Raw genomic sequence first — 27,881 nt, 5'->3', positions numbered from 1 at the left:
CAGTGGGTGTCAATGGGCTCTATGGGTGTCCATGGGTGTCAATGGGCTCTATGGGTGTCCATGGGTGTCAATGGGCTCTATGGGTGTCCATGGTCTCTGTGGGTGTCATTGGGTGTCAATGGGCTCTATGGGTGTCAATGGGTGTCAATGGGCTCTATGGGTGTCAGTGGGTGTCAATGGGCTCTATAGGTGTCCCTGCTGTCCCCTATAGAGCCTACATGTCTCTCTTCATGCGGCACCTCTGCGAGCCTGGGGAGGGCTCTATGGGTGTCAATGGGCTCTATGGGTGTCCATGGGTGTCAATGGGCTCTATGGGTGTCCATGGGTGTCAATGGGCTCTATGGGTGTCAATGGATGTCAATGGGCTCTATGGGTGTCAATGGGTGTCAATGGGCTCTATAGGTGTCCCTGCTGTCCCCTATAGAGCCTATGTGTCGCTCTTCATGCGGCACCTCTGCGAGCCTGGGGAGGGCTCTATGGGTGTCAATGGGCTCTATGGGTGTCAATGGGTGTCAATGGGCTCTATGGGTGTCCATGGGTGTCAATGGGCTCTATAGGTGTCCCTGCTGTCCCCTATAGAGCCTACGTGTTGCTCTTCATGCGGCACCTCTGCGAGCCTGGGGAGGGCTCTATGGGTGTCAATGGGCTCTATGGGTGTCCATGGGTGTCAATGGGCTCTATGGGTGTCCATGGGTGTCAATGGGCTCTATGGGTGTCAATGGGTGTCAATGGGCTCTATAGGTGTCCCTGCTGTCCCCTATAGAGCCTACGTGTCTCTCTTCATGCGGCACCTCTGCGAGCCTGGGGAGGGCTCTATGGGTGTCAATGGGCTCTATGGGTGTCAATGGGTGTCAATGAGCTCTACGGGTGTCAATGGGCTCTATGGGTGTCAGTGGGCTCTATGGGTGTCCATGGGTGTCAATGGGCTCTATGGGTGTCCATGGGTGTCAATGAGCTCTATGGGTGTCAATGGGCTCTATGGGTGTCAATGGATGTCAATGGGTGTCTGTGGGTGTCAATGGGTGTCAATGGGCTCTATAGGTGTCCCTGCTGTCCCCTATAGAGCCTACGTGTCGCTCTTCATGCGGCACCTCTGCGAGCCTGGGGAGGGCTCTGTGGGTGTCAATGGGCTCTATGGGTGTCAGTGGGTGTCAATGGGCTCTATGGGTGTCAATGGGTGTCAATGGGCTCTATGGGTGTTCAATGGGCTCTATGGGTGTCAATGGATGTCAATGGGCTCTATGGGTGTCAATGGGCTCTATGGGTGTCATTGGGTGTCAATGAGCTCTACGGGTGTCAATGGGCTCTATGGGTGTCAGTGGGTGTCAGTGAGCTCTATGGGTGTCAATGGGCTCTATGGGTGTCAATGGGTGTCAATGGGCTCTATGGGTTTCAGTGGGTGTCAATGGGCTCTATGGGTGTCAATGGGTGTCAATGGGCTCTATGGGTGTCCATGGGTGTCAATGGGCTCTATGGGTGTCCATGGGTGTCAATGGGCTGTATAGGTGTCCCTGCTGTCCCCTATAGAGCCTACGTGTCACTCTTCATGGGGCACCTCTGCGAGCCTGTGGAGGGCTCTATGGGTGTCAATGGGCTCTATGGGTGTCATTGGGTGTCAATGAGCTCTATGGGTTTCAATGGGCTCTATGGGTGTCAATGGATGTCAATGGTCTCTATGGGTGTCAATGGGTGTCAATGGGCTCTATGGGTGTCCATGGGTGTCAATGGGCTCTATGGGTGTCAATGGGTGTCAATGGGCTCTATGGGTGTCCATGGGTGTCAATGGTCTCTATGGGTGTCCATGGGTTTCAATGGGCTCTATGGGTGTCAATGGGTGTCAATGGGCTCTATAGGTGTCCCTGCTGTCCCCTATAGAGCCTACGTGTCGCTCTTCATGCGGCACCTCTGCGAGCCTGGGGAGGGCTCTATGGGTGTCAATGGGCTCTATGGGTGTCAATGGGTGTCAATGGGCTCTATGGGTGTCAGTGGGTGTCAATGGGCTCTATGGGTGTCCATGGGTGTCAATGGGCTCTATGGGTGTCAATGGGTGTCAATGGGCTCTATGGGTGTCAGTGGGTGTCAATGGGCTCTATGGGTGTCCATGGGTGTCAATGGGCTCTATGGGTGTCCATGGGTGTCAATGGGCTCTATGGGTGTCAATGGGTGTCAATGGGCTCTATGGGTGTCCATGGGTGTCAATGGGCTCTATGGGTGTCAATGGGTGTCAATGGGCTCTATGGGTGTCCATGGGTGTCAATGGGCTCTATCGGTGTCCATGGGTGTCAATGGGCTCTATGGGTGTCCATGGGTGTCAATGGGCTCTATGGGTGTCCATGGGTGTCAATGGGCTCTATGGGTGTCCATGGGTGTCAATGGGCTCTATAGGTGTCCCTGCTGTCCCCTATAGAGCCTACGTGTCGCTCTTCATGCGGCACCTCTGCGAGCCTGGGGAGGGCTCTATGGGTGTCAATGGGCTCTATGGGTGTCAGTGGGTGTCAATGGGCTCTATGGGTGTCCATGGGTGTCAATGGGCTCTATGGGTGTCCATGGGTGTCAATGGGCTCTATGGGTGTCCATGGGTGTCAATGGGCTCTATGGGTGTCCATGGGTGTCAATGGGCTCTATGGGTGTCCATGGGTGTCAATGGGCTCTATGGGTGTCCATGGGTGTCAATGGGCTCTATGGGTGTCAATGGGTGTCAATGGGCTCTATAGGTGTCCCTGCTGTCCCCTATAGAGCCTACGTGTCGCTCTTCATGCGGCACCTCTGCGAGCCTGGGGAGGGCTCTATGGGTGTCAATGGGCTCTATGGGTGTCAGTGGGTGTCAATGGGCTCTATGGGTGTCAGTGGGTGTCAATGGGCTCTATGGGTGTCCATGGGTGTCAATGGGCTCTATGGGTGTCCATGGGTGTCAATGGGCTCTATGGGTGTCCATGGGTGTCAATGGGCTCTATGGGTGTCCATGGGTGTCAATGGGCTCTATGGGTGTCAATGGGTGTCAATGGGCTCTATGGGTGTCCGTGGGTGTCAATGAGCTCTATGGGTGTCAATGGGCTCTATGGGTGTCCCTGCTGTCCCCTATAGAGCCTACGTGTCGCTCTTCATGCGGCACCTCTGCGAGCCTGGGGAGGGCTCTATGGGTGTCAATGGGCTCTATGGGTGTCAATGGGTGTCAATGGGCTCTATGGGTGTCCGTGGGTGTCAATGGGCTCTATGGGTGTCAATGGGTGTCAATGGGCTCTATGGGTGTCAATGGGTGTCAATGGGCTCTATGGGTGTCCATGGGTGTCAATGGGCTCTATGGGTGTCAGTGGGTGTCAATGGGCTCTATGGGTGTCAATGGGTGTCAATGGGCTCTATGGGTGTCCATGGGTGTCAATGGGCTCTATGGGTGTCCGTGGGTGTCAATGAGCTCTATGGGTGTCAATGGGTGTCAATGGGCTCTATGGGTGTCCATGGGTGTCAATGGGCTCTATGGGTGTCCATGGGTGTCAATGGGCTCTATGGGTGTCAATGGGTGTCAATGGGCTCTATGGGTGTCCATGGGTGTCAATGGGCTCTATGGGTGTCAGTGGGTGTCAATGGGCTCTATGGGTGTCCCTGCTGTCCCCTATAGAGCCTACGTGTCGCTCTTCATGCGGCACCTCTGCGAGCCTGGGGAGGGCTCTATGGGTGTCAATGGGCTCTATGGGTGTCCCTGCTGTCCCCTATAGAGCCTACGTGTCGCTCTTCATGCGCCACCTCTGCGAGCCGGGCGCCGACGGCTCGGAGACGTTTGCGGACGGGGTCCCCCGCGAGGGGCTGTCCCGGCAGCAGGTCCTGACCCGCATCGGGGTCATGTCCCTCGTCAAGAAGAAGGTACCAGCACCCATGGGTGCCCCCAGCCGCCACGGACCCCCCCATAGGCACCCCCCTGCCCTTTGGGTGCCTCCCATCCACGGGTGCTCCTTGTTCCCCCCCTATGGGTGGTCCCCACCCATGGGGGCCCCTGTGTCCTCCTTATGGGTGCCTCCAACCCATGGAGGCCTCTAGGGGTCCCCCCCACCCATGGGTGTCCTTATGGGTCCCCCCCCTTGGGTGTCCCTATAGGTCCCCCCCATGGATGCCCCTATGGGCCCCCCACCATGAGTGTCCCTATGGATCCCCCCCAATGGGTGTCCCTATGGGTGCCCTCCAGCCATGGTTGTCACTATGAGTCCCCCACCCATGGGTGTCCCTATGGGTCCCCCTCATGGATGCCCCTATGGGTCCCACCCCCATGGGTGTCCCTATGGGTTCCCCCTCCATGGGCGCCTCTATGGGTTCCCCCCTATGAATGCCCCTATGGCCCCCCCCCACGGGTGTCCCTATGGGTCCCCCCCATGGATGCCCCTATGGGTTCACCCCCCCATGGATGCCCCTATGGGTCGTCCCCCCCCACCATGGATGCGCCTATGGGTGCCCCCCTATGGGTGCCCCTATGGGTTCTATGGGTCCCCCCCGCCTCCATGGGTACTCCTATGGGTGCCCCTATGAGTTCTATGGGTGCCCCCCCCTCCATGGGTGCCTCTATGGGTTCTATGGGGGTCCCACCCCCTCCATGGGTGCCCCTATGGGTGCCCCTATGGGTTCTATGGGTCCCCCCCCCCTCCACGGGTACCCCTATGGGTGCCCCTATGGGTTCTATGGGTGTCCCCCCCCCCCATGCGTGCCCCTATGGGTGCCCCTATGGGTTCTATGGGTCCCCCCCCCTCTCCATGGGTACCCCTATGGGTGCCCCTATGGGTTCTATGGGTGTCCCCTCCTCCATGGGTGCCCCTATGGGTTCTATGGGTGCCCCCCCCTCCATGGGTGCCCCTATGGGTGCCCCCCCTATGAGTGCCCCTATGGGTTCTATGGGTCCCCCCCCTCCATGGGTGCCCCTATGGGTGCCCCCCCTATGGGTGCCCCTATGGGTTCTATGGGTCCCCCCCCCTCCATGGGTACCCCTATGGGTGCCCCTATGGGTTCTATGGGTCCCCCCCGCCTCCATGGGTACTCCTATGGGTGCCCCTATGAGTTCTATGGGTTCCCCCCCCCTCCATGGGTGCCCCTATGGGTTCTATGGGGGTCCCCCCCCCTCCATGGGTGCCCCTATGGGTGCCCCTATGGGTTCTATGGGTCCCCCCCCCCTCCACGGGTACCCCTATGGGTGCCCCTATGGGTTCTATGGGTGTCCCCCCCCCCATGCGTGCCCCTATGGGTGCCCCTATGGGTTCTATGGGTCCCCCCCCCTCTCCATGGGTACCCCTATGGGTGCCCCTATGGGTTCTATGGGTGTCCCCTCCTCCATGGGTGCCCCTATGGGTTCTATGGGTGCCCCCCCCTCCATGGGTGCCCCTATGGGTGCCCCCCCTATGGGTGCCCCTATGGGTTCTATGGGTCCCCCCCCTCCATGGGTGCCCCTATGGGTGCCCCCCCTATGGGTGCCCCTATGGGTTCTATGGGTCCCCCCCCCTCCATGGGTACCCCTATGGGTGCCCCTATGGGTTCTATGGGTCCCCCCCGCCTCCATGGGTACTCCTATGGGTGCCCCTATGAGTTCTATGGGTGCCCCCCCCTCCATGGGTGCCCCTATGGGTTCTATGGGGGTCCCCCCCCCTCCATGGGTGCCCCTATGGGTGCCCCTATGGGTTCTATGGGTCCCCCCCCCCTCCACGGGTACCCCTATGGGTGCCCCTATGGGTTCTATGGGTGTGTCCCCCCCCCATGGGTGCCCCTATGGGTGCCCCTATGGGTTCTATGGGTCCCCCCTCTCCATGGGTACCCCTATGGGTGCCCCTATGGGTTCTATGGGTGCCCCCCCCTCCATGGGTGCCCCTATGGGTGTCCCCCCCTATGGGTGCCCCTATGGGTTCTATGGGTCCCCCCCCTCCATGGGTGCCCCTATGGGTGCCCCCCCTATGGGTGCCCCTATGGGTTCTATGGGTCCCCCCCCCCCATGGGTACCCCTATGGGTGCCCCTATGGGTTCTATGGGTCCCCCCCGCCTCCATGGGTACTCCTATGGGTGCCCCTATGAGTTCTATGGGTGCCCCCCCTCCATGGGTGCCCCTATGGGTTCTATGGGGGTCCCCCCCCCTCCATGGGTGCCCCTATGGGTGCCCCTATGGGTTCTATGGGTGTCCCCCCCTCCATGGGTACCCCTATGGGTGCCCCTATGGGTTCTATGGGTCCCCCCCTCCATGGGTACCCCTATGGGTGCCCCCCTATGGGTGCCCCTATGGGTTCTATGGGGGTCCCCCCCCCTCCATGGGTGCCCCTATGGGTGCCCCTATGGGTTCTATGGGTCCCCCCCCCCTCCATGGGTACCCCTATGGGTGCCCCTATGGGTTCTATGGGTGTCCCCCCTCCATGGGTGCCCCTATGGGTGCCCCTATGGGTTCTATGGGTCCCCCCCCTCCATGGGTACCCCTATGGGTGCCCCTATGGGTTCTGTGAGTGTCCCCCCCTATGGGTGCCCCTATGGGTTCTATGGGTCCCCCCCCCCCATGGGTGCCCCTATGGGTGCCCCTATGGGTTCTATGGGTGTCCCCCCCTATGGGTGCCCCTATGGGTTCTATGGGTCCCCCCCCCCCATGGGTGCCCCTATGGGTGCCCCTATGGGTTCTATGGGTGCCCCCCCCTCCATGGGTACCCCTATGGGTGCCCCTATGGGTCCCCCCCCTCCATGGGTACCCCTATGGGTGCCCCTATGGGTTCTGTGGGTGTCCCCCCCTATGGGTGCCCCTATGGGTTCTATGGGTGTCCCCCCCTATTGGTGCCCCTTGGGTTCTATGGGTCCCCCCCTCCATGGGTACCCCTATGGGTGCCCCTATGGGTTCTATGGGTGTCCCCCGCTATGGGTGCCCCTATGGGTTCTATGGGTCCCCCCCTCCATGGGTACCCCTATGGGTGCCCCTATGGGTTCTGTGCGTGTCCCCCCCTATGGGTGCCCCTATGGGTTCTGTGCGTGTCCCCCCCTATGGGTGCCCCTATGGGTTCTGTGGGTGTCCCCCCCTATGGGTGCCCCTATGGGTTCTATGGGTCCCCCCCCCCATGGGTGCCCCCCCTATGGGTTCTATGGGTGTCCCCCCCTATGGGTGCCCCTATGGGTTCTATGGGTGCCCCCCCTATGGGTGCCCCCCCTATGGGTGCCCCTATGGGTTCTATGGGTCCCCCCCCCCCATGGGTGCCCCTATGGGTGCCCCTATGGGTTCTATGGGTGTCCCCTCCTCCATGGGTGCCCCTATGGGTTCTATGGGTGCCCCCCCCTCCATGGGTACCCCTATGGGTGCCCCTTTGGGTTCTATGGGTGTCCCCCCCTATGGGTGCCCCTATGGGTTCTATGGGTGCCCCCCCCTCCATGGGTACCCCTATGGGTGCCCCTATGGGTCCCCCCCCCTCCATGGGTACCCCTATGGGTGCCCCTATGGGTTCTGTGGGTGTCCCCCCCTATGGGTGCCCCTATGGGTTCTATGGGTGTCCCCCCCTATTGGTGCCCCTTGGGTTCTATGGGTCCCCCCCTCCATGGGTACCCCTATGGGTGCCCCTATGGGTTCTATGGGTGTCCCCCGCTATGGGTGCCCCTATGGGTTCTATGGGTCCCCCCCTCCATGGGTACCCCTATGGGTGCCCCTATGGGTTCTGTGCGTGTCCCCCCCTATGGGTGCCCCTATGGGTTCTATGGGTGCCCCCCCTATGGGTGCCCCTATGGGTTCTATGGGTGCCCCTATGGGTTCTGTGCGTGTCCCCCCCTATGGGTGCCCCTATGGGTTCTATGGGTGTCCCCCGCTATGGGTGCCCCCCCTATGGGTTCTATGGGTGCCCCCCCCCATGGGTGCCCCCGGCTCTCAGGTGCAGGAGTTCGAGCACATCAACGGGCGCTGGAGCCTCCCCGAGCTGGCCCCGGAGCCCAGCGCCGCCGACTCCAAGCGCTCGTCCCGAGCCTCCTCCCCGGCCAGGACCGGGCCCCCCAGCCCCGAGCACAGCGGCCCCCCCAGCCCCGCTCCCCACAGCCCCGGTAATGGGAGAGCCCGGGGGGATGGGGAATGGGGGGGGTACAGGGGCAGGATGGGGGTGCAGGAGCCATGGGGGTCCATAGGGGTACATGGGGATGGGGTAGGGTGGGATACAGGGGCCATGGGGGTCCATAGGGGTACATGGGGATGGGGTAGGGTGGGATACAGGGGCCATGGGGGTCCATAGGGGTACATGGGGATGGGGTAGGGTGGGATACAGGGGCCATGGGGGTACCCATGGGGATGGGATACAGGGACAGGATGCGGATGCAGGACGTAGGGGACAAGGGACCAGGGTAACGTGGGGATACAGGGATACGGGACTGGGGCGTGGGGACACCCCATATCCCACATCCCATAATCCCCTGCGGCCCCCCCTTTTCCCCTCGTCCCAGGCACGCCAGCCCCCATGGAGCGCGGGGACGGGCCGGGGCCCCCGGCGGACAGGGACAATGGGGACAGCAGGGACGAGAAGGAGCCCAAAGGGCCCGAGAAGATGGACACGGAGGTGGGTGCCGGTCCCATTGCGGGGTTGTTTGGGGGGGGGTCCCGTCCCCCCCCCGTTGTCCCCTATGGGGGTGACGGCATCGCCCGGGGTCCCCTATGGCAGGCGCCTGTCGCCGAGGGGCCCCCGTCGCCGGGTGGCAGCAGCGAGGCCGAGGGCGTGCGCAAGGGGGAGGAGGAGGAAGGAGGCGGCCACAGGGAGGCCGAGGCCGAAGGGACCGGGGCCCGTGAGGAGAGGGCGGGTGAGTGACCCCCAGAGCCCATAATGACCCATGGCCCATTATAGCCCATAGTACCCCATAGCCCGTCATAGGCCGTCATAGCCCATAATGACCCATGGCCCATCATAGCCCATAATACCCCATAGCCCGTCATAGCCCATCACAGCCCATAATACCCCATAGCCCGTCATAGCCCATCATAGCCCATAATGACCCGTAGCCCGTCATAGCCCATCATAGCCCATAATACCCCATAGCCCATCACATCCCATCACATCCCATAATACCCCATAGCCCGTCATAGCCCATCATAGCCCATAATGACCCATGGCCCATTATAGCCCATAATACCCCATAGCCCGTCATAGGCCGTCATAGCCCATAATGACCCATGGCCCATTATAGCCCATAGTACCCCATAGCCCGTCATAGGCCGTCATAGCCCATAATGACCCATGGCCCATTATAGCCCATAATACCCCATAGCCCGTCATAGCCCATCATAGCCCATAATGACCCATGGCCCATCATAGCCCATAATACCCCATAGCCCGTCATAGCCCATCACAGCCCATAATACCCCATAGCCCGTCATAGCCCATCATAGCCCATAATGACCCGTAGCCCGTCATAGCCCATCATAGCCCATAATACCCCATAGCCCATCACATCCCATCACATCCCATAATACCCCATAGCCCGTCATAGCCCATCATAGCCCATAATGACCCATGGCCCATTATAGCCCATAATACCCCATAGCCCGTCATAGCCCATCATAGCCCATAATGACCCATGGCCCATTATAGCCCATAATACCCCATAGCCCGTCATAGGCCGTCATAGCCCATAATGACCCATGGCCCATTATAGCCCATAATACCCCATAGCCCGTCATAGCCCATCATAGCCCATAATGACCCATGGCCCATTATAGCCCATAATACCCCATAGCCCATCATAGCCCATCATAGCCCATAATGACCTATGGCCCATTATAGCCCATAATACCCCATAGCCCGTCATAGCCCATCATAGCCCATAATGACCCATGGCCCATTATAGCCCATAATACCCCATAGCCCGTCATAGGCCGTCATAGCCCATAATGACCCATGGCCCATCATAGCCCATAATACCCCATAGCCCGTCATAGCCCATCACATCCCATAATACCCCATAGCCCGTCATAGCCCATCATAGCCCATAATACCCCATAGCCCATCACATCCCATCACATCCCATAATACCCCATAGCCCGTCATAGCCCATCATAGCCCATAATGACCCATGGCCCATTATAGCCCATAATACCCCATAGCCCGTCATAGGCCGTCATAGCCCATAATGACCCATGGCCCATTATAGCCCATAATACCCCATAGCCCGTCATAGCCCATCATAGCCCATAATGACCCATGGCCCATCATAGCCCATAATACCCCATAGCCCGTCATAGCCCATCATAGCCCATAATGACCTATGGCCCATTATAGCCCATAATACCCCATAGCCCGTCATAGCCCATCATAGCCCATAATGACCCATGGCCCATTATAGCCCATAATACCCCATAGCCCGTCATAGGCCGTCATAGCCCATAATGACCCATGGCCCATCATAGCCCATAATACCCCATAGCCCGTCATAGCCCATCACATCCCATAAAACCCATAGCCCGTCATAGCCCATCATAGCCCATAATGACCCGTAGCCCGTCATAGCCCATCATAGCCCATAATACCCCATAGCCCATCACATCCCATCACATCCCATAATACCCCATAGCCCGTCATAGCCCATCATAGCCCATAATACCCCATAGCCCGTCACATCCCATCACATCCCATAATACCCCATAGCCCGTCATAGCCCATCATAGCCCGTAATACCCCATAGCCCATCACATCCCATAATATCCCGTCATATCCCATCATATCGCGTAATACCCATATCCTGTAATATCCCATGATATCCCATAATACCGCATATCCCATCATATCCCTTCATATCCCATATCCCATAATACCCCATATCCCATCACATCCCATCACATCCCATCATATCCCTTAATACCCATATCCCATCATATCCCATAATATCCCATCATATCCCATAATACCCCATATCCAATCATATCTCATCCCATCCCATCATATCCCATAATACCCCATATCCCATCACATCCCATCACATCCCATCATATCCCTTAATACCCATATCCCATCATATCCCATAATATCCCATCATATCCCATAATACCCCATATCCAATCACATCCCATCATATCCCATCATATCCCATATCCCATATCCCATCACATCCCATCACATCCCATCGTATCCCATAATACCCCATATCCAATCACATCCCATCATATCCCATATCCCATATCCCATCACATCCCATCACATCCCATCGTATCCCATAATATCCCATCATATCCCATAATACCCCATATCCCATCACATCCCATCACATCCCATCATATCCCTTAATACCCATATCCCATCATATCCCATAATATCCCATCATATCCCATAATACCCCATATCCAATCATATCTCATCCCATCCCATCATATCCCATAATACCCCATATCCAATCATATCTCATCCCATCCCATCATATCCCATAATACCCCATATCCAATCATATCTCATCCCATCCCATCATATCCCATAATACCCCATATCCAATCATATCTCATCCCATCCCATCATATCCCATAATACCCCATATCCAATCACATCCCATCATATCCCATCATATCCCATATCCCATATCCCATCACATCCCATCATATCCCATATCCCATATCCCATCACATCCCATCACATCCCATCGTATCCCATAATACCCCATATCCAATCACATCCCATCATATCCCATCACATCCCATCGTATCCCATAATACCCCATATCCAATCACATCCCATCACATCCCATCACATCCCATCGTATCCCATAATACCCCATATCCCATCATATCCCATAATACCCCATATCCCATCACATCCCATCACATCCCATCACATCCCATCGTATCCCATAATACCCCATATCCCATCACATTCCATCACATCCCATCACATCCCATCACATCCCATCGTATCCCATAATACCCCATACCACCCCCCCCCATACCACCCCACTCTACCCCCCGCCATCCCATAATACCCCCGTGCAGGCGCGGAGGCCGAGCAGGCTCCCGGCGCAGGCAGAGGCGAGGACAAGCCCCCCGACGAGGACCCCAAGGAGCGAGCGGGGGACCCCGACCCCAAGCGAGGTGCCAGGGGGCGGGGCTTAACCCATGGAGGGGCGTGGCTTGACCCCTTGGGAGCGTGGCTTAACCCGGGGGGGGGGGGCATGGCTTAACCCATGGGGGCGTGGCTTAACCCACGGGGGGAGTAGCTTAACCCATAGGGAGTGGCTTAACCCCCACGGGGGCGTGGCTTAACCCATGGGGGGCGTGGCTTAACCCATAGGGAGTGGCTTAACCCATGGGGGGCGTGGCTTGACCCACGGGGGAGTGGCTTAGCCCCACGGGGGCGTGGCTTAACCCATTGGGGCGTGGCTTGACCCACAGGGGCGTGGCTTAACCCACGGGGGGAGTGGCTTGACCCCCATGGGGGACGTGGCTTAACCCATTGGGGGAGTGGCTTAACCCATAGGGAGTGGCTTAACCCCACGGGGGAGTGGCTTAACCCCATGGGGGCGTGGCTTAACCCATAGGGAGTGGCTTAACCCCATGGGGGCGTGGCTTATCCCATAGGGAGTGGCTTAACCCCATGGGGGACGTGGCTAAACCCATGGGGGCGTGGCTTCACCCACAGGGGCGTGGCTTGACCCACGGGGGGAGTGGCTTGACCCCCATGGGGGACGTGGCTTAACCCATTGGGGGCGTGGCTTAACCCATAGGGAGTGGCTTAACCCCACGGGGGCGTGGCTTAACCCATGGGGGACGTGGCTTAACCCATAGGGAGTGGCTTAACCCATGGGGGGCGTGGCTTAACCCATAGGGAGTGGCTTAGCCCCACGGGGGCGTGGCTTAACCCATGGGGGCGTGGCTTGACCCCCATGGGGGACGTGGCTTAACCCATTGGGGGCGTGGCTTAATCCATGGGGAGTGGCTTAACCCATAGGGAGTGGCTTAACCCCCACGGGGGCGTGGCTTAACCCATGGGGCGTGGCTTAACCCATGGGGGCGTGGCTTGACCCACGGGGGAGTGGCTTAACCCATGGGGGACGTGGCTTAACCCATGGGGGCGTGGCTTGACCCACGGGGGAGTGGCTTAACCCACGGGGGACGTGGCTTAACCCACGGGGGGCGTGGCTTAACCATGGGGGCGTGGCTTAACCCATTGAGGGCGTTGCTTGACCCCCATGGGGGCGTGGCTTCCCGCCACGGGGGCGTGGCTTAACTCGGGGAGGCGTGGCTCAGCCCTGCCCCGTTCACTCTGGAGCCTACTGTCGGCTCCCAATGGCCTCCTGCTCACGGCAGAGGCCTTGGGGCCGGGGGGGGGGGGGCCCCATCGCGGCACACCCCCGCCCCCCCCCCCCCCCCCCACCCCCTTAGCTCACCCCTGCGCCCCCTCTTTGCCCCCCCGCAGAGGAGCCGAAGGCCGAGAAGGAGCCCAGGGGCGAGCCCCGCGCCAACGGGCGCCGCGACGACCGGGCCGAGAAGCCGCGCTTCATGTTCAACATCGCCGACGGCGGCTTCACGGGTGAGGGGGACGGGACGGGACACACACACACACACACACACTATGGGGGGAGCCCGAGGGGCGGCGCTGACCCCCGTGTGCCCGTCCCCCCGTCCCCGCCCCATCTCTGCCCCATAGAGCTGCACACGCTGTGGCAGAACGAGGAGCGCGCCGCCATCTCCTCCGGGAAGCTCAATGAGATCTGGCACCGGCGCCACGACTACTGGCTGCTGGCGGGCATCGTGCTGTATCCTTCCGCCGCTGCGCTGCCCTTCCTCCGCCGTCCTCCGCCTCGGCTTCCTCTTCTCCGGCTCCTGCTTCCTTAGCGGCTTCCTCCTCCTCTTCTTCCTCCTCTTCCATCTCCGCTCTTCCTCTTCCTCCCTTTCTCTCTTCCTCCTCCTCTTCCCTTTCTTCCTGCTTCCTTTCCTCCTCCTCCTCCTCCTCTTTGGCTTCCCTCTTCCTCCTCCTCTTCCTCCCCTTCTCTTCCTTTTCCTCTCCCTCTTCCTCCTGCTTCCTTTCCCTTATCCTCTTCTTCCTCCTCCTCCTCTTCATCTTCCTTCTTCCTCCTCCTCTTCCTCCCCTTCCCTCTTCCTTTTCCTCCTCTTTTCCTGCTTCTTCCTGCTTCCTTTCCTTATCCTCTTCCTCCTCCTCTTTGGCTTCCCTCTTCCTCTTCTTCCTCCTCCTCTTCCTCCCCTTCTCTCTTCCTTTTCCCCTTCCTTTTCTTCCTGCTTCTCTTCCCTTATTCTCTTCCTCCTCCTCTTCCTCTTCCTTCTTCCTCCTCCTCTTCCTCCCCTTCCCTCTTCCTTTTCCTCCTCTTTTCCTGCTTCTTCCTGCTTCCTTTTCCTTTTCCTCTTCCTCCTCTTCCTCCTCCTCCTCCTCTTCCTCCCCTTCCCTCTCCCTCTTCTTCCTTCTCCTGCTCCCTGGTGGCAGTGGCAGCCCCAAGGAGGGTGACACCAAGGTAGGGGCGCCGGTGCCGCGGTGCCGGTGCCCTTTAGCATGGGGGGCGCGCTGGGGCCAAGGCGACCCAATGGCAGTGGCTTGGTAGCACACGTGACGCCACACGTGACGCCACACGTGACGCCGCGCGCGCGGACACGTGACGCTCCTCGGCGCTCGGCCGCGGCCCCGCGCACTGCGGGTGACGTGAGGGGCAGGATGACGTGGTGAGCCGGCGACCACGTGACGCCCACACGTGACGCCACGCGTGACGCCGCGCGCGCTGACACGTGACGGTCCTTAGCGCTCAGCCACGGCTACGCGCGCTGGACCGACATCCAGAACGACGGCGCCTTCGGGGTCATCAACGAACCCTTCAAGGGCGAAGCCTCCAAAGGGAACTTCCTGGAGATGAAGAACAAGTTCCTGGCCCGGCGCTTCAAGGTGAGGGCCCCGGGGCGGGGCTTGCCGTGAGGGTCACGTGTGCGCCAGGGTCACGTGTTCATCATGGTCACGTGTGCACGAGGGTCACGTGTGTGCCATGGTCACGTGTGCACCAGGGTCATGTGTGCATGAAGGTCACGTGTTCATCATGGTCACATGTGTGCCAGGGTCACGTGTGCATCATGGTCATGTGTGCATGAGGGTCACGTGTGCATCATGGTCACATGTGCATGAGGGTCACGTGTGCATCATGGTCACATGTGCATGAGGGTCACGTGTGCATCATGGTCACATGTGCACCAGGGTCACGTGTGCACGAGGGTCACGTGTGCGCCAGGGTCACGTGTTCATCATGGTCACATGTGCACCAGGGTCACGTGTGCATGAGGGTCCCGTGTTCATCATGGTCACGTGTGCACCAGGGTCACGTGTGCATGACGGTCATGTGTGCATCATGGTCATGTGTTCATCATGGTTACATGTGCTTGAGGGTCATGTGTGCATCATGGTCACGTCTGCACCAGGGTCACGTGTGCGCTATGGTCACGTGTGCATCATGGTCACGTGTGCATGAGGGTCACGTGTGCACCATGGTCATGTGTGCATGAGGGTCACATTTGCACCAGGGTCACGTGTATATGAGGGTCACGTGTTCATCATGGTCATGTGTGCACCAGGGTCATGTGTGCATCATGGTCATGTGTGCATGAGGGTCACGTGTACACCAGGGTCATGTGTGCATGAGGGTCACATGTTCATCATGGCCACGTGTGCATCATGGTCACATGGGCACCAGGATCATGTGTGCATGAGGGTCACGTGTTCATCATGGTCACGTGTGCACCAGGGTCAAGTGTTCATGAGGGTCATGTGTGCACCAGGGTCATGTGTTCATCATGGTCACGAGTGCACCAGGGTCATGTATGTGCAAGGGTTGTGTGTGCATGAGGGTCACGTGTTCATCATGGTCATGTATGCACGAGGGCAGCATGTTCAGGAAGGTTATTTGTGCACAAGCACCAGGGTCACGTGTGCATGGGGATGGTGCTTGCACAAGGGGCACGTGTGCACCAGGGTCACGTGAGCACAAGGGTCACGTGTTCATGAAGGTCATGTGTATGCAGGGGTCACGTGTGCGCAAGGATCATGTGTGCACGAGGGTTACGTGTTCACCAGGGTCACGTGTGCACAAGGGTCACGTGTGGCCCAGGGTCATGTGTTCATGAAGGTCCTGTGTATACAGGGATCACACGTGCACAAGGGTCACGTGTGCATGAGGGTTGCGTGTGCACAGGGGTCATGGGTGCCCTTGGCCATAGTTGAGGTCCCAGTTGGGTGCTCTTGGTGATGGTTAATGCCATAATTGGGTGTTCTCAGTGATGGTTAATGCCATAATTGGGTGCCCTTGGTGATGGTTAAGGTCATAGTTGGGTCCTCTTGGTGATGGGTACCGCCAGAGTTGGATGCTCTGGGTGATGGTAACGTCACAGTTGGGTGCTTTGGATGCTCTTGGTGATGGTTGAGGTCTCAGTTGGGTGCTCTTGGTGATGGTTGAGGTCCCAGTTGGGTGCTTTGGATGCTCTTGGTCATTGTTGAGGTCTCAGTTGGGTGCTCTTGGTCATTGTTGAGGTCATAGTTGGGTGGCTCTTGGTGATGGGTACCGCCAGAGTTGGGTGCTCTGCGTGATGGTAACGTCACAGTTGGGTGCTTTGGATGCTCTTGGTGATGGTTGAGGTCTCAGTTGGGTGCTCTTGGTGATGGTTGAGGTCTCAGTTGGGTGCTCTTGGTCATTGTTGAGGTCTCAGTTGGGTGCTCTTGGTCATTGTTGAGGTCATAGTTGGGTCCTCTTGGTGATGGGTACCGCCAGAGTTGGGTGCTCTGCGTGATGGTAACGTCACAGTTGGGTGCTTTGGATGCTCTTGGTGATGGTTGAGGTCTCAGTTGGGTGCTCTTGGTCATTGTTGTGGTCATAGTTGAGTGCTCTTGGTGATGGTTAATGCCATAATTGGGTGCCCTTGGTGATGGTTAAGGTCATAGTTGGGTCCTCTTGGTGATGGGTACCGCCAGAGTTGGGTGCTCTGGGTGATGGTAACATCATAGTTGGGTGCTTGGATGCCCTTGGTGATGGTTGAGGCCTCAGTTGGGTGCTCTTGGTCATTGTTGAGGTCATAGTTGGGTCCTCTTGGTGATGGTTAATGCCATAATTGGGTGCTCTGCGTGATGGTAACGTCATAGTTGGGTGCTTGGATGCTCTTGGTGATGGTTGAGGCCTCAGTTGGGTGCTCTTGGTCATTGTTGAGGTCATAGTTGGGTGCTCTTGGTGATGGGTACCGCCAGAGTTGGGTGCTCTGCGTGATGGTAACGTCACAGTTGGGTGCTTTGGATGCTCTTGGTGATGGTTGAGGTCTCAGTTGGGTGCTCTTGGTCATTGTTGTGGTCATAGTTGAGTGCTCTTGGTGATGGTTAATGCCATAATTGGGTGCTCTTGGTGATGGTTGAGGTCTCAGTTGAGTGCTCTTGGTGATGGTTGAGGTCATAGTTGGGTGCTTTGGATGCTCTTGGTGATGGTTGAGGTCCCAGTTGGGTGCTCTTGGTCATTGTTGAGGTCATAGTTGGGTGCTTTGGATGCTCTTGGTGATGGTTGAGGTCCCAGTTGGGTGCTCTTGGTCATTGTTGAGGTCCCAGTTGGGTGCTTTGGATGCTCTTGGTGATGGTTGAGGTCCCAGTTGGGTGCTCTTGGTCATTGTTGAGGTCCCAGTTGGGTGCTTTGGATGCTCTTGGTGATGGTTGAGGCCTCAGTTGGGTGCTCTTGGTCATTGTTGAGGTCATAGTTGGGTGCTCTTGGTGATGGGTACCGCCAGAGTTGGGTGCTCTGGGTGATGGTAACGTCATAGTTGGGTGCTTTGGATGCTCTTGGTGATGGTTGAGGTCCCAGTTGGGTGCTCTTGGTCATTGTTGAGGTCCCAGTTGGGTGCTTTGGATGCTCTTGGTGATGGTTGAGGTCCCAGTTGGGTGCTCTTGGTGATGGTTGAGGTCCCAGTTGGATGCTCTTGGTCATTGTTGAGGTCCCAGTTGGGTGCTTTGGATGCTCTTGGTGATGGTTGAGGTCCCAGTTGGGTGCTCTTGGTCATTGTTGAGGTCCCAGTTGGGTGCTTTGGATGCTCTTGGTGATGGTTGAGGTCCCAGTTGGGTGCTTTGGATGCTCTTGGTGATGGTTGAGGTCCCAGTTGGGTGCTCTTGGTCATTGTTGAGGTCCCAGTTGGGTGCTTTGGATGCTCTTGGTGATGGTTGAGGTCCCAGTTGGGTGCTCTTGGTGATGGCTGAGGTCCCAGTTGGATGCTCTTGGTCATTGTTGAGGTCATAGTTGGGTGCTTTGGATGCTCTTGGTGATGGTTGAGGTCCCAGTTGGGTGCTCTTGCTGCTGGCTACCCCCAGAGTTGGCCTCTCCTTCTGACCCCGAGGCCCTCGCAGCGATGCCCTTGGTGAAACCTGCCCCCTCTCCCCCACAACCCCATTACCCCCCCCCCTCCCCACCCCTTTATCTTCGCCCCCCCCCCCCCTGCCCCATCTCCTCCCCACAGCTCCTGGAGCAAGCGCTGGTGATCGAGGAGCAGCTGCGGCGCGCCGCCTACCTGAACATGACGCAGGACCCCAGCCACCCCGCCATGGCCCTCAACACCCGCTTCGCCGAGGTCGAGTGCCTGGCCGAGAGCCACCAGCACTTGTCCAAGGAGTCGCTGGCGGGCAACAAGCCCGCGAACGCCGTCCTACACAAGGGTAAGAGGCGGGGGGGCCGGCGCGCCCGGCGCGGACGCCCCGTGTAGCTCCTCGCACCTCTGTACCCGCGCGCCTCGATCATTAAAGTGGGGTTCTCCTTCCCAACCGGCTCCCGGTGTATCCTTGCTCTGCGTTTGTTGCTTTCTGGCGGCCGGAGGCAGGGGTTGGGGGGGGGGGCAAAAAGTTGCCCGGGGCGGGGGGGGGGGGGGTGGGGTGGGGGGGGGGAGGTTGGGAAAGGTCCCTGAGAACAGGGGGGGGAGGTTTTTGAGGTGTGAGTAAACTCGGAGTAAACTCGGAGTAAACTCGGAGTAAGCTCGGAGTAAGTGGGGTGAGGCTTGGAGGTGGCCGCAAGGGGCTATGGGGCTTTGCGCTAAGGTTGGAGGCTGGAGGATGGCCCCCGGGTGCCCCGTGTAACTGGGGGCATGGGGGGAGTATGTGCCCCCCCCCCCCGAACCCGGTGCATGCTGTGATGAGGAAGGCTGGAGTAGCGCTGGTGTGCGGCGGCGGGGCGGCCCCTGCTTGCATGTGATGGCTTGGCCCCGGGGGGCATGGACGGTGTATCTCTGGTGTAGGTGCGGAGTAGCTCTGGTGTGCTTAATGGAGGGCTCCAGAGGAAGGTGCTGAGTGAGCGATGAGGAGCACTGGAGTAGGGGATGAGTAGCACTGGAGTAGAGCAATGAGTATCATTGGAATAGAGCGATGAGTATCATTGGAATAGAGCGATGAGTATCATTGGAGTAGAGCGATGAGTATCATTGGAGTAGAGCGATGAGTATCATTGGAATAGAGCGATGAGTAGCATTGGAGTAGAGCGATGAGTAGCATTGGAGTAGAGCAATGAGTAGCATTGGAGTAGAGCAATGAGTAGCACTGGAGTGATGAGTAGCACTGGATTGGAGCAATGAGTATCATTGGAGTAAGCGAGGAGTAGCACTGGAGTAGAGCGATGAGTATCATTGGAATAGAGCGATGAGTATCATTGGAGTAGAGCGATGAGTAGCACTGGAGTAGGGGATGAGTAGCACTGGAGTAGAGCGATGAGTAGCACTGGAGTAGGGGATGAGTAGCACTGGAGTAGAGCGATGAGTATCATTGGAGTAAGCGATGAGTAGCACTGGAGTAGAGCAATGAGTATCATTGGAATAGAGCAATGAGTATCATTGGAGTAAGCAATGAGTATCAATGGAATAGAGCAATTAGTATCATTGGTGTAAGCAATTAGTATCACTGGAGTAGAGTAATGAGTATCATTGAAGTAAGCGATGAGTATCATTGGAGTAAGCAGTATCATTGGAGTAGAGCAGTGAGTATCCTTGGAGTAGAGCAATGAGTAGCACTGGAGCAAGGGATGAGTATCATTGGCCTAAGCCATAAGTATCATTGAAGTAAGCGATGAGTATCATTGGAGTAAGCAATGAGTAGCACTGGAGTGAGCAGTGAGTAGCACAGGAGTAAGCAATGAGCATCATTGGAGTAAGGGATGAGTATCATTGGAGTAGAGCAATGAGTAGCACTGGAGTAAGCGATGAGTATCATTGGAGTAAGGAATTGGTATCACAGGTGTAAGCTATGAGTATCACAAGAGTAAGCACTGAGTACCGCAGGTGGAAGTGATGAGCACCACTTCCGTAAGAGATGAGCATCATTGGAGTAAGCAATGAGTATCCCTGGAGTAAGCAATGAGTATCCCAGGCGGATGGGGCTGTGCAATGAGTCTCCTCAGTGCCGTGCCTGCATCCTCTTAGCCCCGGGCAGGAGCCAGTGATGAGGATGCCCAGAGTAGCCCTGCAGTAGCCCAGAGGGAGTAAGGACCCTACCTGGAGTAACTCTGGTGTTGCTAAAGGCGTGTACCCAGCGTAGCTCCATTGTGTCTAGAGGCAGCAGACCTGGAGTAGCGAAGGAGTAGCTAAGGAGTAGTGAAGGAGTAGCTAAGGAGTAGTGAAGGAGTAGCTCTGGTGGGCCTAAGGACTGTGCCCTGGTGTGTCTGAACACCAGACCCAGAGTAAACCCGTAGTAGCTCCAGTGCGCTCAGAGCAAAGAGGGGCTCCAGTGCATGGAAGGAGCATCCCTGGAGTACCCCCAGAGTACCTCCGACTCCTCCCACCCTGGAGCATGCCCCCATTCCCCCCCCCCCCCCCGTATAGGTGCATCCCCCGAGTACCCCTTGAGTACCTCTTCCCCTTCCCTACCCCATTCCCTTGCCCTCACGTGAGTATCTCCGCTCCCCGCACCCCATGAGTAACCTATGAGTAACCTATGAGTAACCTACGAGTAGGCTCGGGACGGCCCCCCGGCGCTGACGGGGCCCCCCCTACCCCTCTTTCTCTCTCTTTTCCTACCCCCCCCCCCCCCAAAAACCACCCCTTTGTTCCCGTGGGCCAGTGCTGAACCAGCTGGAGGAGCTGCTGAGCGACATGAAGGCGGACGTCACCCGCCTGCCCGCCACCCTCTCGCGCATCCCCCCCATCGCCGCCCGGCTCCAGATGTCCGAGCGCAGCATCCTCAGCCGCCTGGCCAGCAAGGGCACCGAGAGCCACCCCCCGCCGGTAAGGCACCCCCCCTGCCCCACACACACACACACACACACGTGCAATGGGGACGTGGGTGTGCGTTGGGGGCGTCGTGGTCCTTGGGGTCCATTCTTCACCTTGGGGACCTTCATTCGCCTTGGGGACATGGGCATCCATGGGGAATATCCTTGTCCTTGGGGACCTTCATTCACCTTGGGGACCTTCATTCGCCTTGGGGACCTTCATTCGCCTTGGGGACCTTCATTCGCCTTGGGGACATGGGCATCCATTGGGGACCATCCTTGTCCTTGGGGTCCATTCTTCACCTTGGGGACCTTCATTCACCTTGGGGACCATCCTTGTCCTTGGGGACCATTCTTCACCTTGGGGACCTTCCTTCACCTTGCGGACATGGGCATCCATTGGGGACATGTGCATCCATTGGGGACATCTTTGTCCTTGGGGACCATTCTTCACCTTAGGGACATGGGCATCCATTGGGGACATCTTTGTCCTTGGGGACCATTCTTCACCTTGGGGTCCATTCTTCACCTTGGGGACCTTCCTTCACCTTGGGGACATGGGCATCCATTGGGGACATGGGCATCCATTGGGGACATCCTTGTCTTTGGGGTCCATTCTTCACCTTGGGGACCATTCTTCACCTTGGGGACATGGGCATCCACTGGGGACATCCTTGTCCTTGGGGAACATTCTTCACCTTGGGGACCTTCATTCACCTTGGGGACCTTCATTCGCACTGGGGACATGGGCATCCATTGGGGACATGGGCATCCATTGAGGACATCCTTGTCCTTGGGGTCCATTCTTCACCTTGGGGTCCATTCTTCACCTTGGGGACCATTCTTCACCTTGGGGTCCATTCTTCACCTTGGGGACATGGGCATCCATTGGGGACATCTTTGTCCTTGGGGACCTTCCTTCACCTTGGGGTCCATTCTTCACCTTGGGGACCATTCTTCACCTTGGGGACCTTCATTCACCTTGGGGACCATTCTTCACCTTGGGGACATGGGCATCCATTGGGGACATCTTTGTCCTTGGGGACCATTCTTCACCTTGGGGACCATTCTTCACCTTGGGGTCCATTCTTCACCTTGGGGACCATTCTTCACCTTGGGGACATGGGCATCCATTGGGGACATCTTTGTCCTTGGGGACCATTCTTCAGCTTGGGGTCCATTCTTCACCTTGGGGACCTTCATTCACCTTGGGGACCATTCTTCACCTTGGGGACATGGGCATCCATTGGGGACATCTTTGTCCTTGGGGACCATTCTTCAGCTTGGGGTCCATTCTTCACCTTGGGGACCATTCTTCACCTTGGGGACATGGGCATCCATTGGGGACATCTTTGTCCTTGGGGACCATTCTTCACCTTGGGGTCCATTCTTCACCTTGGGGACCATTCTTCACCTTGGGGACATGGGCATCCATTGGGGACATCTTTGTCCTTGGGGACCTTCCTTCACCTTGGGGACCATTCTTCACCTTGGGGACCATTCTTCACCTTGGGGTCCATTCTTCACCTTGGGGACCATTCTTCACCTTGGGGACCTTCATTCACCTTGGGGACCATTCTTCACCTTGGGGACATGGGCATCCATTGGGGACATCTTTGTCCTTGGGGACCATTCTTCATCTTGGGGTCCATTCTTCACCTTGGGGACCTTCATTCACCTTGGGAACCATTCTTCACCTTGGGGACATGGGCATCCATTGGGGACATCTTTGTCCTTGGGGACCATTCTTCACCTTGGGGACCATCCTTATCCTTGGGGACCATTCTTCACCTTGGGGACATGGGCATCCATTGGAGACATCCTTGTCCTTGGGGACCATTCTTCACCTTAGGGACATGGGCATCCATTGGAGACATCCTTGTCCTTGGGGACCATTCTTCACCTTAGGGACATGGGCATCCATTGGGGACATCTTTGTCCTTGGGGACCATTCTTCACCTTAGGGACATGGGCATCCATTGGGGACATCTTTGTCCTTGGGGACCATTCTTCACCTTGGGGTCCATTCTTCACCTTGGGGACCTTCCTTCACCTTGGGGACCTGGGCATCCATTGGGGACATCCTTGTCTTTGGGGTCCATTCTTCACCTTGGGGACCTTCCTTCACCTTGGGGACCTTCCTTCACCTTGGGGACATGGGCATCCATTGGAGACATCCTTGTCCTTGGGGACCATTCTTCATCTTAGGGACATGGGCATCCATTGGGGACATCTTTGTCCTTGGGGACCATTCTTCACCTTGGGGTCCATTCTTCACCTTGGGGACCTTCATTCGCCTTGGGGACATGGGCATCCATTGGGGACAACCTTGTCCTTGGGGACCATTCTTCACCTTGGGGACCTTCATTCACCTTGGGGACGTTCATTCGCACTGGGGACATGGGCATCCATTGGGGACATGGGCATCCATTGGGGACATCCTTGTCCTTGGGGACCATTCTTCACCTTGGGGTCCATTCTTCACCTTGGGGTCCATTCTTCACCTTGGGGACCATTCTTCACCTTGGGGACATGGGCATCCATTGGGGACATCTTTGTCCTTGGGGACCTTCCTTCACCTTGGGGACCATTCTTCACCTTGGGGACATGGGCATCCACTGGGGACATCTTTGTCCTTGGGGACCATTCTTCACCTTGGGGACATGGGCATCCATTGGGGACATCTTTGTCCTTGGGGACCATTCTTCACCTTGGGGTCCATTCTTCACCTTGGGGACCATTCTTCACCTTGGGGACATGGGCATCCACTGGGGACATCTTTGTCCTTGGGGACCATTCTTCATCTTGGGGACATGGGCATCCATTGGGGACATGGGCATCCATTGGGGACATCTTTGTCCTTGGGGACCATTCTTCACCTTGGGGACATGGGCATCCACTGGGGACATCTTTGTCCTTGGGGACCATTCTTCATCTTGGGGTCCATTCTTCACCTTGGGGACCATCCTTCACCTTGGGGACATGGGCATCCATTGGGGACATCCTTGTCCTTGGGGACCATTCTTCACCTTGGGGACATGGGCATCCATTGGGGACATCTTTGTCCTTGGGGTCCATTCTTCACCTTGGGGACCATTCTTCACCTTGGGGACCATTCTTCACCTTGGGGACATGGGCATCCATTGGGGACATGGGCATCCATTGGGGACCATCCTTATCCTTGGGGACCATTCTTCACCTTGGGGACATGGGCATCCATTGGGGACATCCCACCCTTGGTGCCACCCATAGGGACCCATTGGCCTTGCCCAGCCGCGGTGCTCCCCGTCCCGGTGCCATCCCTGGGGAGGTGACACCGCTGTCCCCCCCCCCCCAGACCTTCCCACCAGGGCCCTACGCCACCCCCCAGAGCTATGGGGGCACCTTTGGGACCCCCCCACCCGGAGCCCTCCCCCCTGGAGGGGCCAACTACAGCCAGATGCCACCCGGGTCCTTCATCACCGGTGAGGGGGGACCCATGGGTGCTATGGGTGTGGGTGGGGGCCCATGGGTGCTATGGGTGTGGATGGGGGCCTATGGGTGTGGATGGGGTCCCATGGGTGCTATGGGTGTGGATGGGGTGCTATGGGTGTGGATGGGGTCCCATGGGTGCTATGGGTGTGGATGGGGGCCCATGGGTGCTATGGGTGTAGATGGGGTCCCATGGGTGCTATGGGTGTAGATGGGGTCCCATGGGTGCTATGGGTGTGGATGGGGTGCTATGGGTGTAGATGGGGTCCCATGGGTGCTATGGGTGTGGATGGGAGCCCATGGGTGCTATGGGTGTGGATGGGGGCCCATGGGTGCTGTGGGTGTGGATGGGGTCCCATGGGTGCTATGGGTGTAGATGGGGTCCCATGGGTGCTATGGGTGTGGATGGGGTCCCATGGGTGCTATGGGTGTAGATGGGGTCCCATGGGTGCTATGGGTGTAGATGGGGTCCCATGGGTGCTATGGGTGTGGATGGGGTGCTATGGGTGTAGATGGGGTCCCATGGGTGCTATGGGTGTGGATGGGGTGCTATGGGTGTGGATGGGGGCCCATGGGTGCTATGGGTGTGGATGGGGTGCTATGGGTGTGGATGGGAGCCCATGGGTGCTATGGGTGTGGATGGGGGCCCATGGGTGCTATGGGTGTGGATGGGGCCCCATGGTTGCTATGGGTGTGGATAGAGGCTCATGGGTGCTATGGGTGTGGATGGGGTCCCATGGGTGCTATGGGTGTGGATGGGGGCCCATGGGTGCTATGGGTGTAGATGGGGTCCCATGGGTGCTATGGATGTGGATGGGGCCCCATGGTTGCTATGGGTGTGGATAGAGGCTCATGGGTGCTATGGGTGTGGATGGGGTCCCATGGGTGCTATGGGTGTGGATGGGGGCCCATGGGTGCTGTGGGTGTGGATGGGGTCCCATGGGTGCTATGGGTGTGGATGGGGGCTCATGGGTGCTATGGGTGTGGATGGGGTGCTATGGGTGTGGATGGGGACCCATGGGTGCTATGGGTGTGGATGGGGTGCTATGGGTGTGGATGGGGTCCCATGGGTGCTATGGGTGTGGATGGGGTGCTATGGGTGTGGATGGGGTCCCATGGGTGCTATGGGTGTGGATAGGGGTCCCATGGGTGCTATGGGTGTGGATGGGGGCCCATGGGTGCTATGGGTGTGGATGGGGTCCCATGGGTGCTATGGGTGTGGATGGGGTCCCATGGGTGCTATGGATGTGGATGGGGTCCCATGGGTGCTATGGGTGTGGATGGGGTCCCATGGGTGCTATGGATGTGGATGGGGGCCCATGGGTGCTGTGGGTGTGGATGGGGTCCCATGGGTGCTATGGGTGTGGATGGGGTCCCATGGGTGCTATGGGTGTGGATGGGGTCCCATGGGTGCTATGGATGTGGATGGGGGCCCATGGGTGCTGTGGGTGTAGATGGGGGCCCATGGGTGCTGTGGGTGTGGATGGGGACCCATGGGTGCTATGGGTGTGGATGGGGACCTATGGGCACGGATAGGAGCCCATGGGTGCTATGGACATGGATGGGGGCCCATGGGTGCTATGAGCATGGGGGGATCCATGGGTGCCTGGGTCTTTGGGTGGGGGTCCTGTGTCTCTACGTGAACCCCATTACCCCCATTACCCCATCACCCCCATTACCACCATTACCCCCATTACCCCATTACCCCCATTACCCCCATTACCCCATTGCCCCCATTACCCCCATTACCCCCATTGCCCCCATTACCCCCATTGCCCCCATTGCCCCCATTCCCCCATCACCCCCATTACCCCCCTGTCCCCCCCCGCAGCCGCTGCCAATGGTCCCCCCGTGCTGGTGAAGCGGGAGCGCGAGGCCGAGGGCCAGGACAAGAAGGAGCCAAGGGGGGGGGAGGTCATTTGCATCGACGACTAAAAGGGGGGGGGGCCATTGGGGGGGCCCCCCCCTTATGTCCCCTCCCCCCATCCCCCCCTCCCCCCCCCCCCCAACTTTGGCAGCGGTGGGGGAGGGGCACCACTGCCAAAAAATCGCCTCTTTTCACCCCAAATCCGCTATGGGGGGGGGGGGGTTGGGAGGTACCATTATGGGGGGGGGGTGACAAGGACCACTGCAGCTATAAATATATATATATATATATCCCCCCCCCATAGAGGGGGGGGACCACGGGGTTGGGGTGGCCCCTGTGTCGTTCCCCCCCCCCTCCCCCCTCCGCCACCCCCCCCACCCAGGGGTGTCCCCAGGGGTCACCCCAAAACTACCCCCCCCCCCCCCCCAAACCTTGGGGCACTTGTTTAACCGCAGCAGAATAAAACCCGGTTCCTTGGCTATGGCACTTGGGTCCGGGGGTGTCCATGGGGACCAAGGGGGTCCAGGGGTGTCCATAGGGTCCATGGGGGTCCATGGGGGTGCATAGGGTCCATGGGGGTCCATAGGGTCCGTGGGGGTCCATGGGTGTCCATAGGGTCCATGGGTGTCCATAGGGTCCATGGGTGTCCATAGGGTCCGTGGGGATCCATGGGTGTCCATAGGGTCCGTGGGGGTCCATAGGGTCCATGGGGGTCCATAGGGTCCATGGGGGTCCAAAGGGTCCATAGGGACCATGGGGGTCCATAGGGTCCATGGGGGTCCATGGGTGTCCATAGGGTCCATAGGGTCCATGGGGGTCCAAAGGGTCCATAGGGACCATGGGGGTCCATAGGGTCCATGGGGGTCCATGGGTGTCCATAGGGTCCATGGGGGTGCATAGGGTCCATAGGGACCATGGGGGTCCATGGGTGTCCATAGGGTCCATGGGGGTCCATAGGGTCCATGGGGGTCCATAGGGACCAAGGGGGTCCATAGGGACCATGGGGGTCCATAGGGTCCATGGGGGTCCATAGGGACCAAGGGGGTCCATAGGGACCAAGGAGGTCCATAGGGTCCATGGGGGTCCATGGGGGTGCATAGGATCCCTAGGGACCATGGGTGTCCATAGGGTCCATGGGGGTCCATGGGGGTCCATAGGGACCATGGGGGTCCATAGGGTCCGTGGGGGTCCATAGGGACCAAAGGGGTCCATAGGGTCCATGGATGTCCATAGGGACCATGGGTGTCCATAGGGACCAAGGGGGTCCATAGGGTCCATGAGGGTCCATAGAAACCAAGGGGGTCCATAGGGTCCCTGGGGCCCCATAGGGACCAAGGGGGTCCATAGGGTCCATGGGTGTCCGTAGGGTCCATGGGGGTCCATAGCGTCCATGGGGCCACTATGG

The 27,881-nt window shown here is 58.3% G+C and overlaps 1 protein-coding gene across 1 annotated transcript in view; it reads left to right on the top strand.

The window, feature by feature from the left end:
* Nucleotides 1–26,609, top strand: part of LOC308232645 (chromodomain-helicase-DNA-binding protein 3-like) — a gene marked incomplete at its 5' end in the record, with an annotated part of 60,733 nt that extends 34,124 nt beyond the window's left edge. The window contains 12 exons of the mRNA XM_080639876.1: nucleotides 3,714–3,858; nucleotides 7,854–8,019; nucleotides 8,413–8,525; nucleotides 8,628–8,763; nucleotides 11,933–12,031; nucleotides 13,356–13,469; nucleotides 13,587–13,695; nucleotides 14,696–14,828; nucleotides 18,410–18,605; nucleotides 20,988–21,151; nucleotides 24,476–24,602; nucleotides 26,441–26,609. Coding sequence (XP_080496002.1) covers nucleotides 3,714–3,858; nucleotides 7,854–8,019; nucleotides 8,413–8,525; nucleotides 8,628–8,763; nucleotides 11,933–12,031; nucleotides 13,356–13,469; nucleotides 13,587–13,695; nucleotides 14,696–14,828; nucleotides 18,410–18,605; nucleotides 20,988–21,151; nucleotides 24,476–24,602; nucleotides 26,441–26,544 — 1,606 coding nt within the window. The remainder of the gene's footprint in view (nucleotides 1–3,713; nucleotides 3,859–7,853; nucleotides 8,020–8,412; nucleotides 8,526–8,627; nucleotides 8,764–11,932; nucleotides 12,032–13,355; nucleotides 13,470–13,586; nucleotides 13,696–14,695; nucleotides 14,829–18,409; nucleotides 18,606–20,987; nucleotides 21,152–24,475; nucleotides 24,603–26,440) is intronic.
* Between the last annotated feature and the right edge of the window lie 1,272 nt (nucleotides 26,610–27,881).

This window comes from Psittacula echo (assembly GCF_963264785.1).
Source record: "Psittacula echo genome assembly, contig: SCAFFOLD_118, whole genome shotgun sequence".
Classification (NCBI taxonomy): domain Eukaryota; kingdom Metazoa; phylum Chordata; class Aves; order Psittaciformes; family Psittacidae; genus Psittacula; species Psittacula echo.
This window is presented reverse-complemented; position numbering and strand designations above follow the sequence as displayed.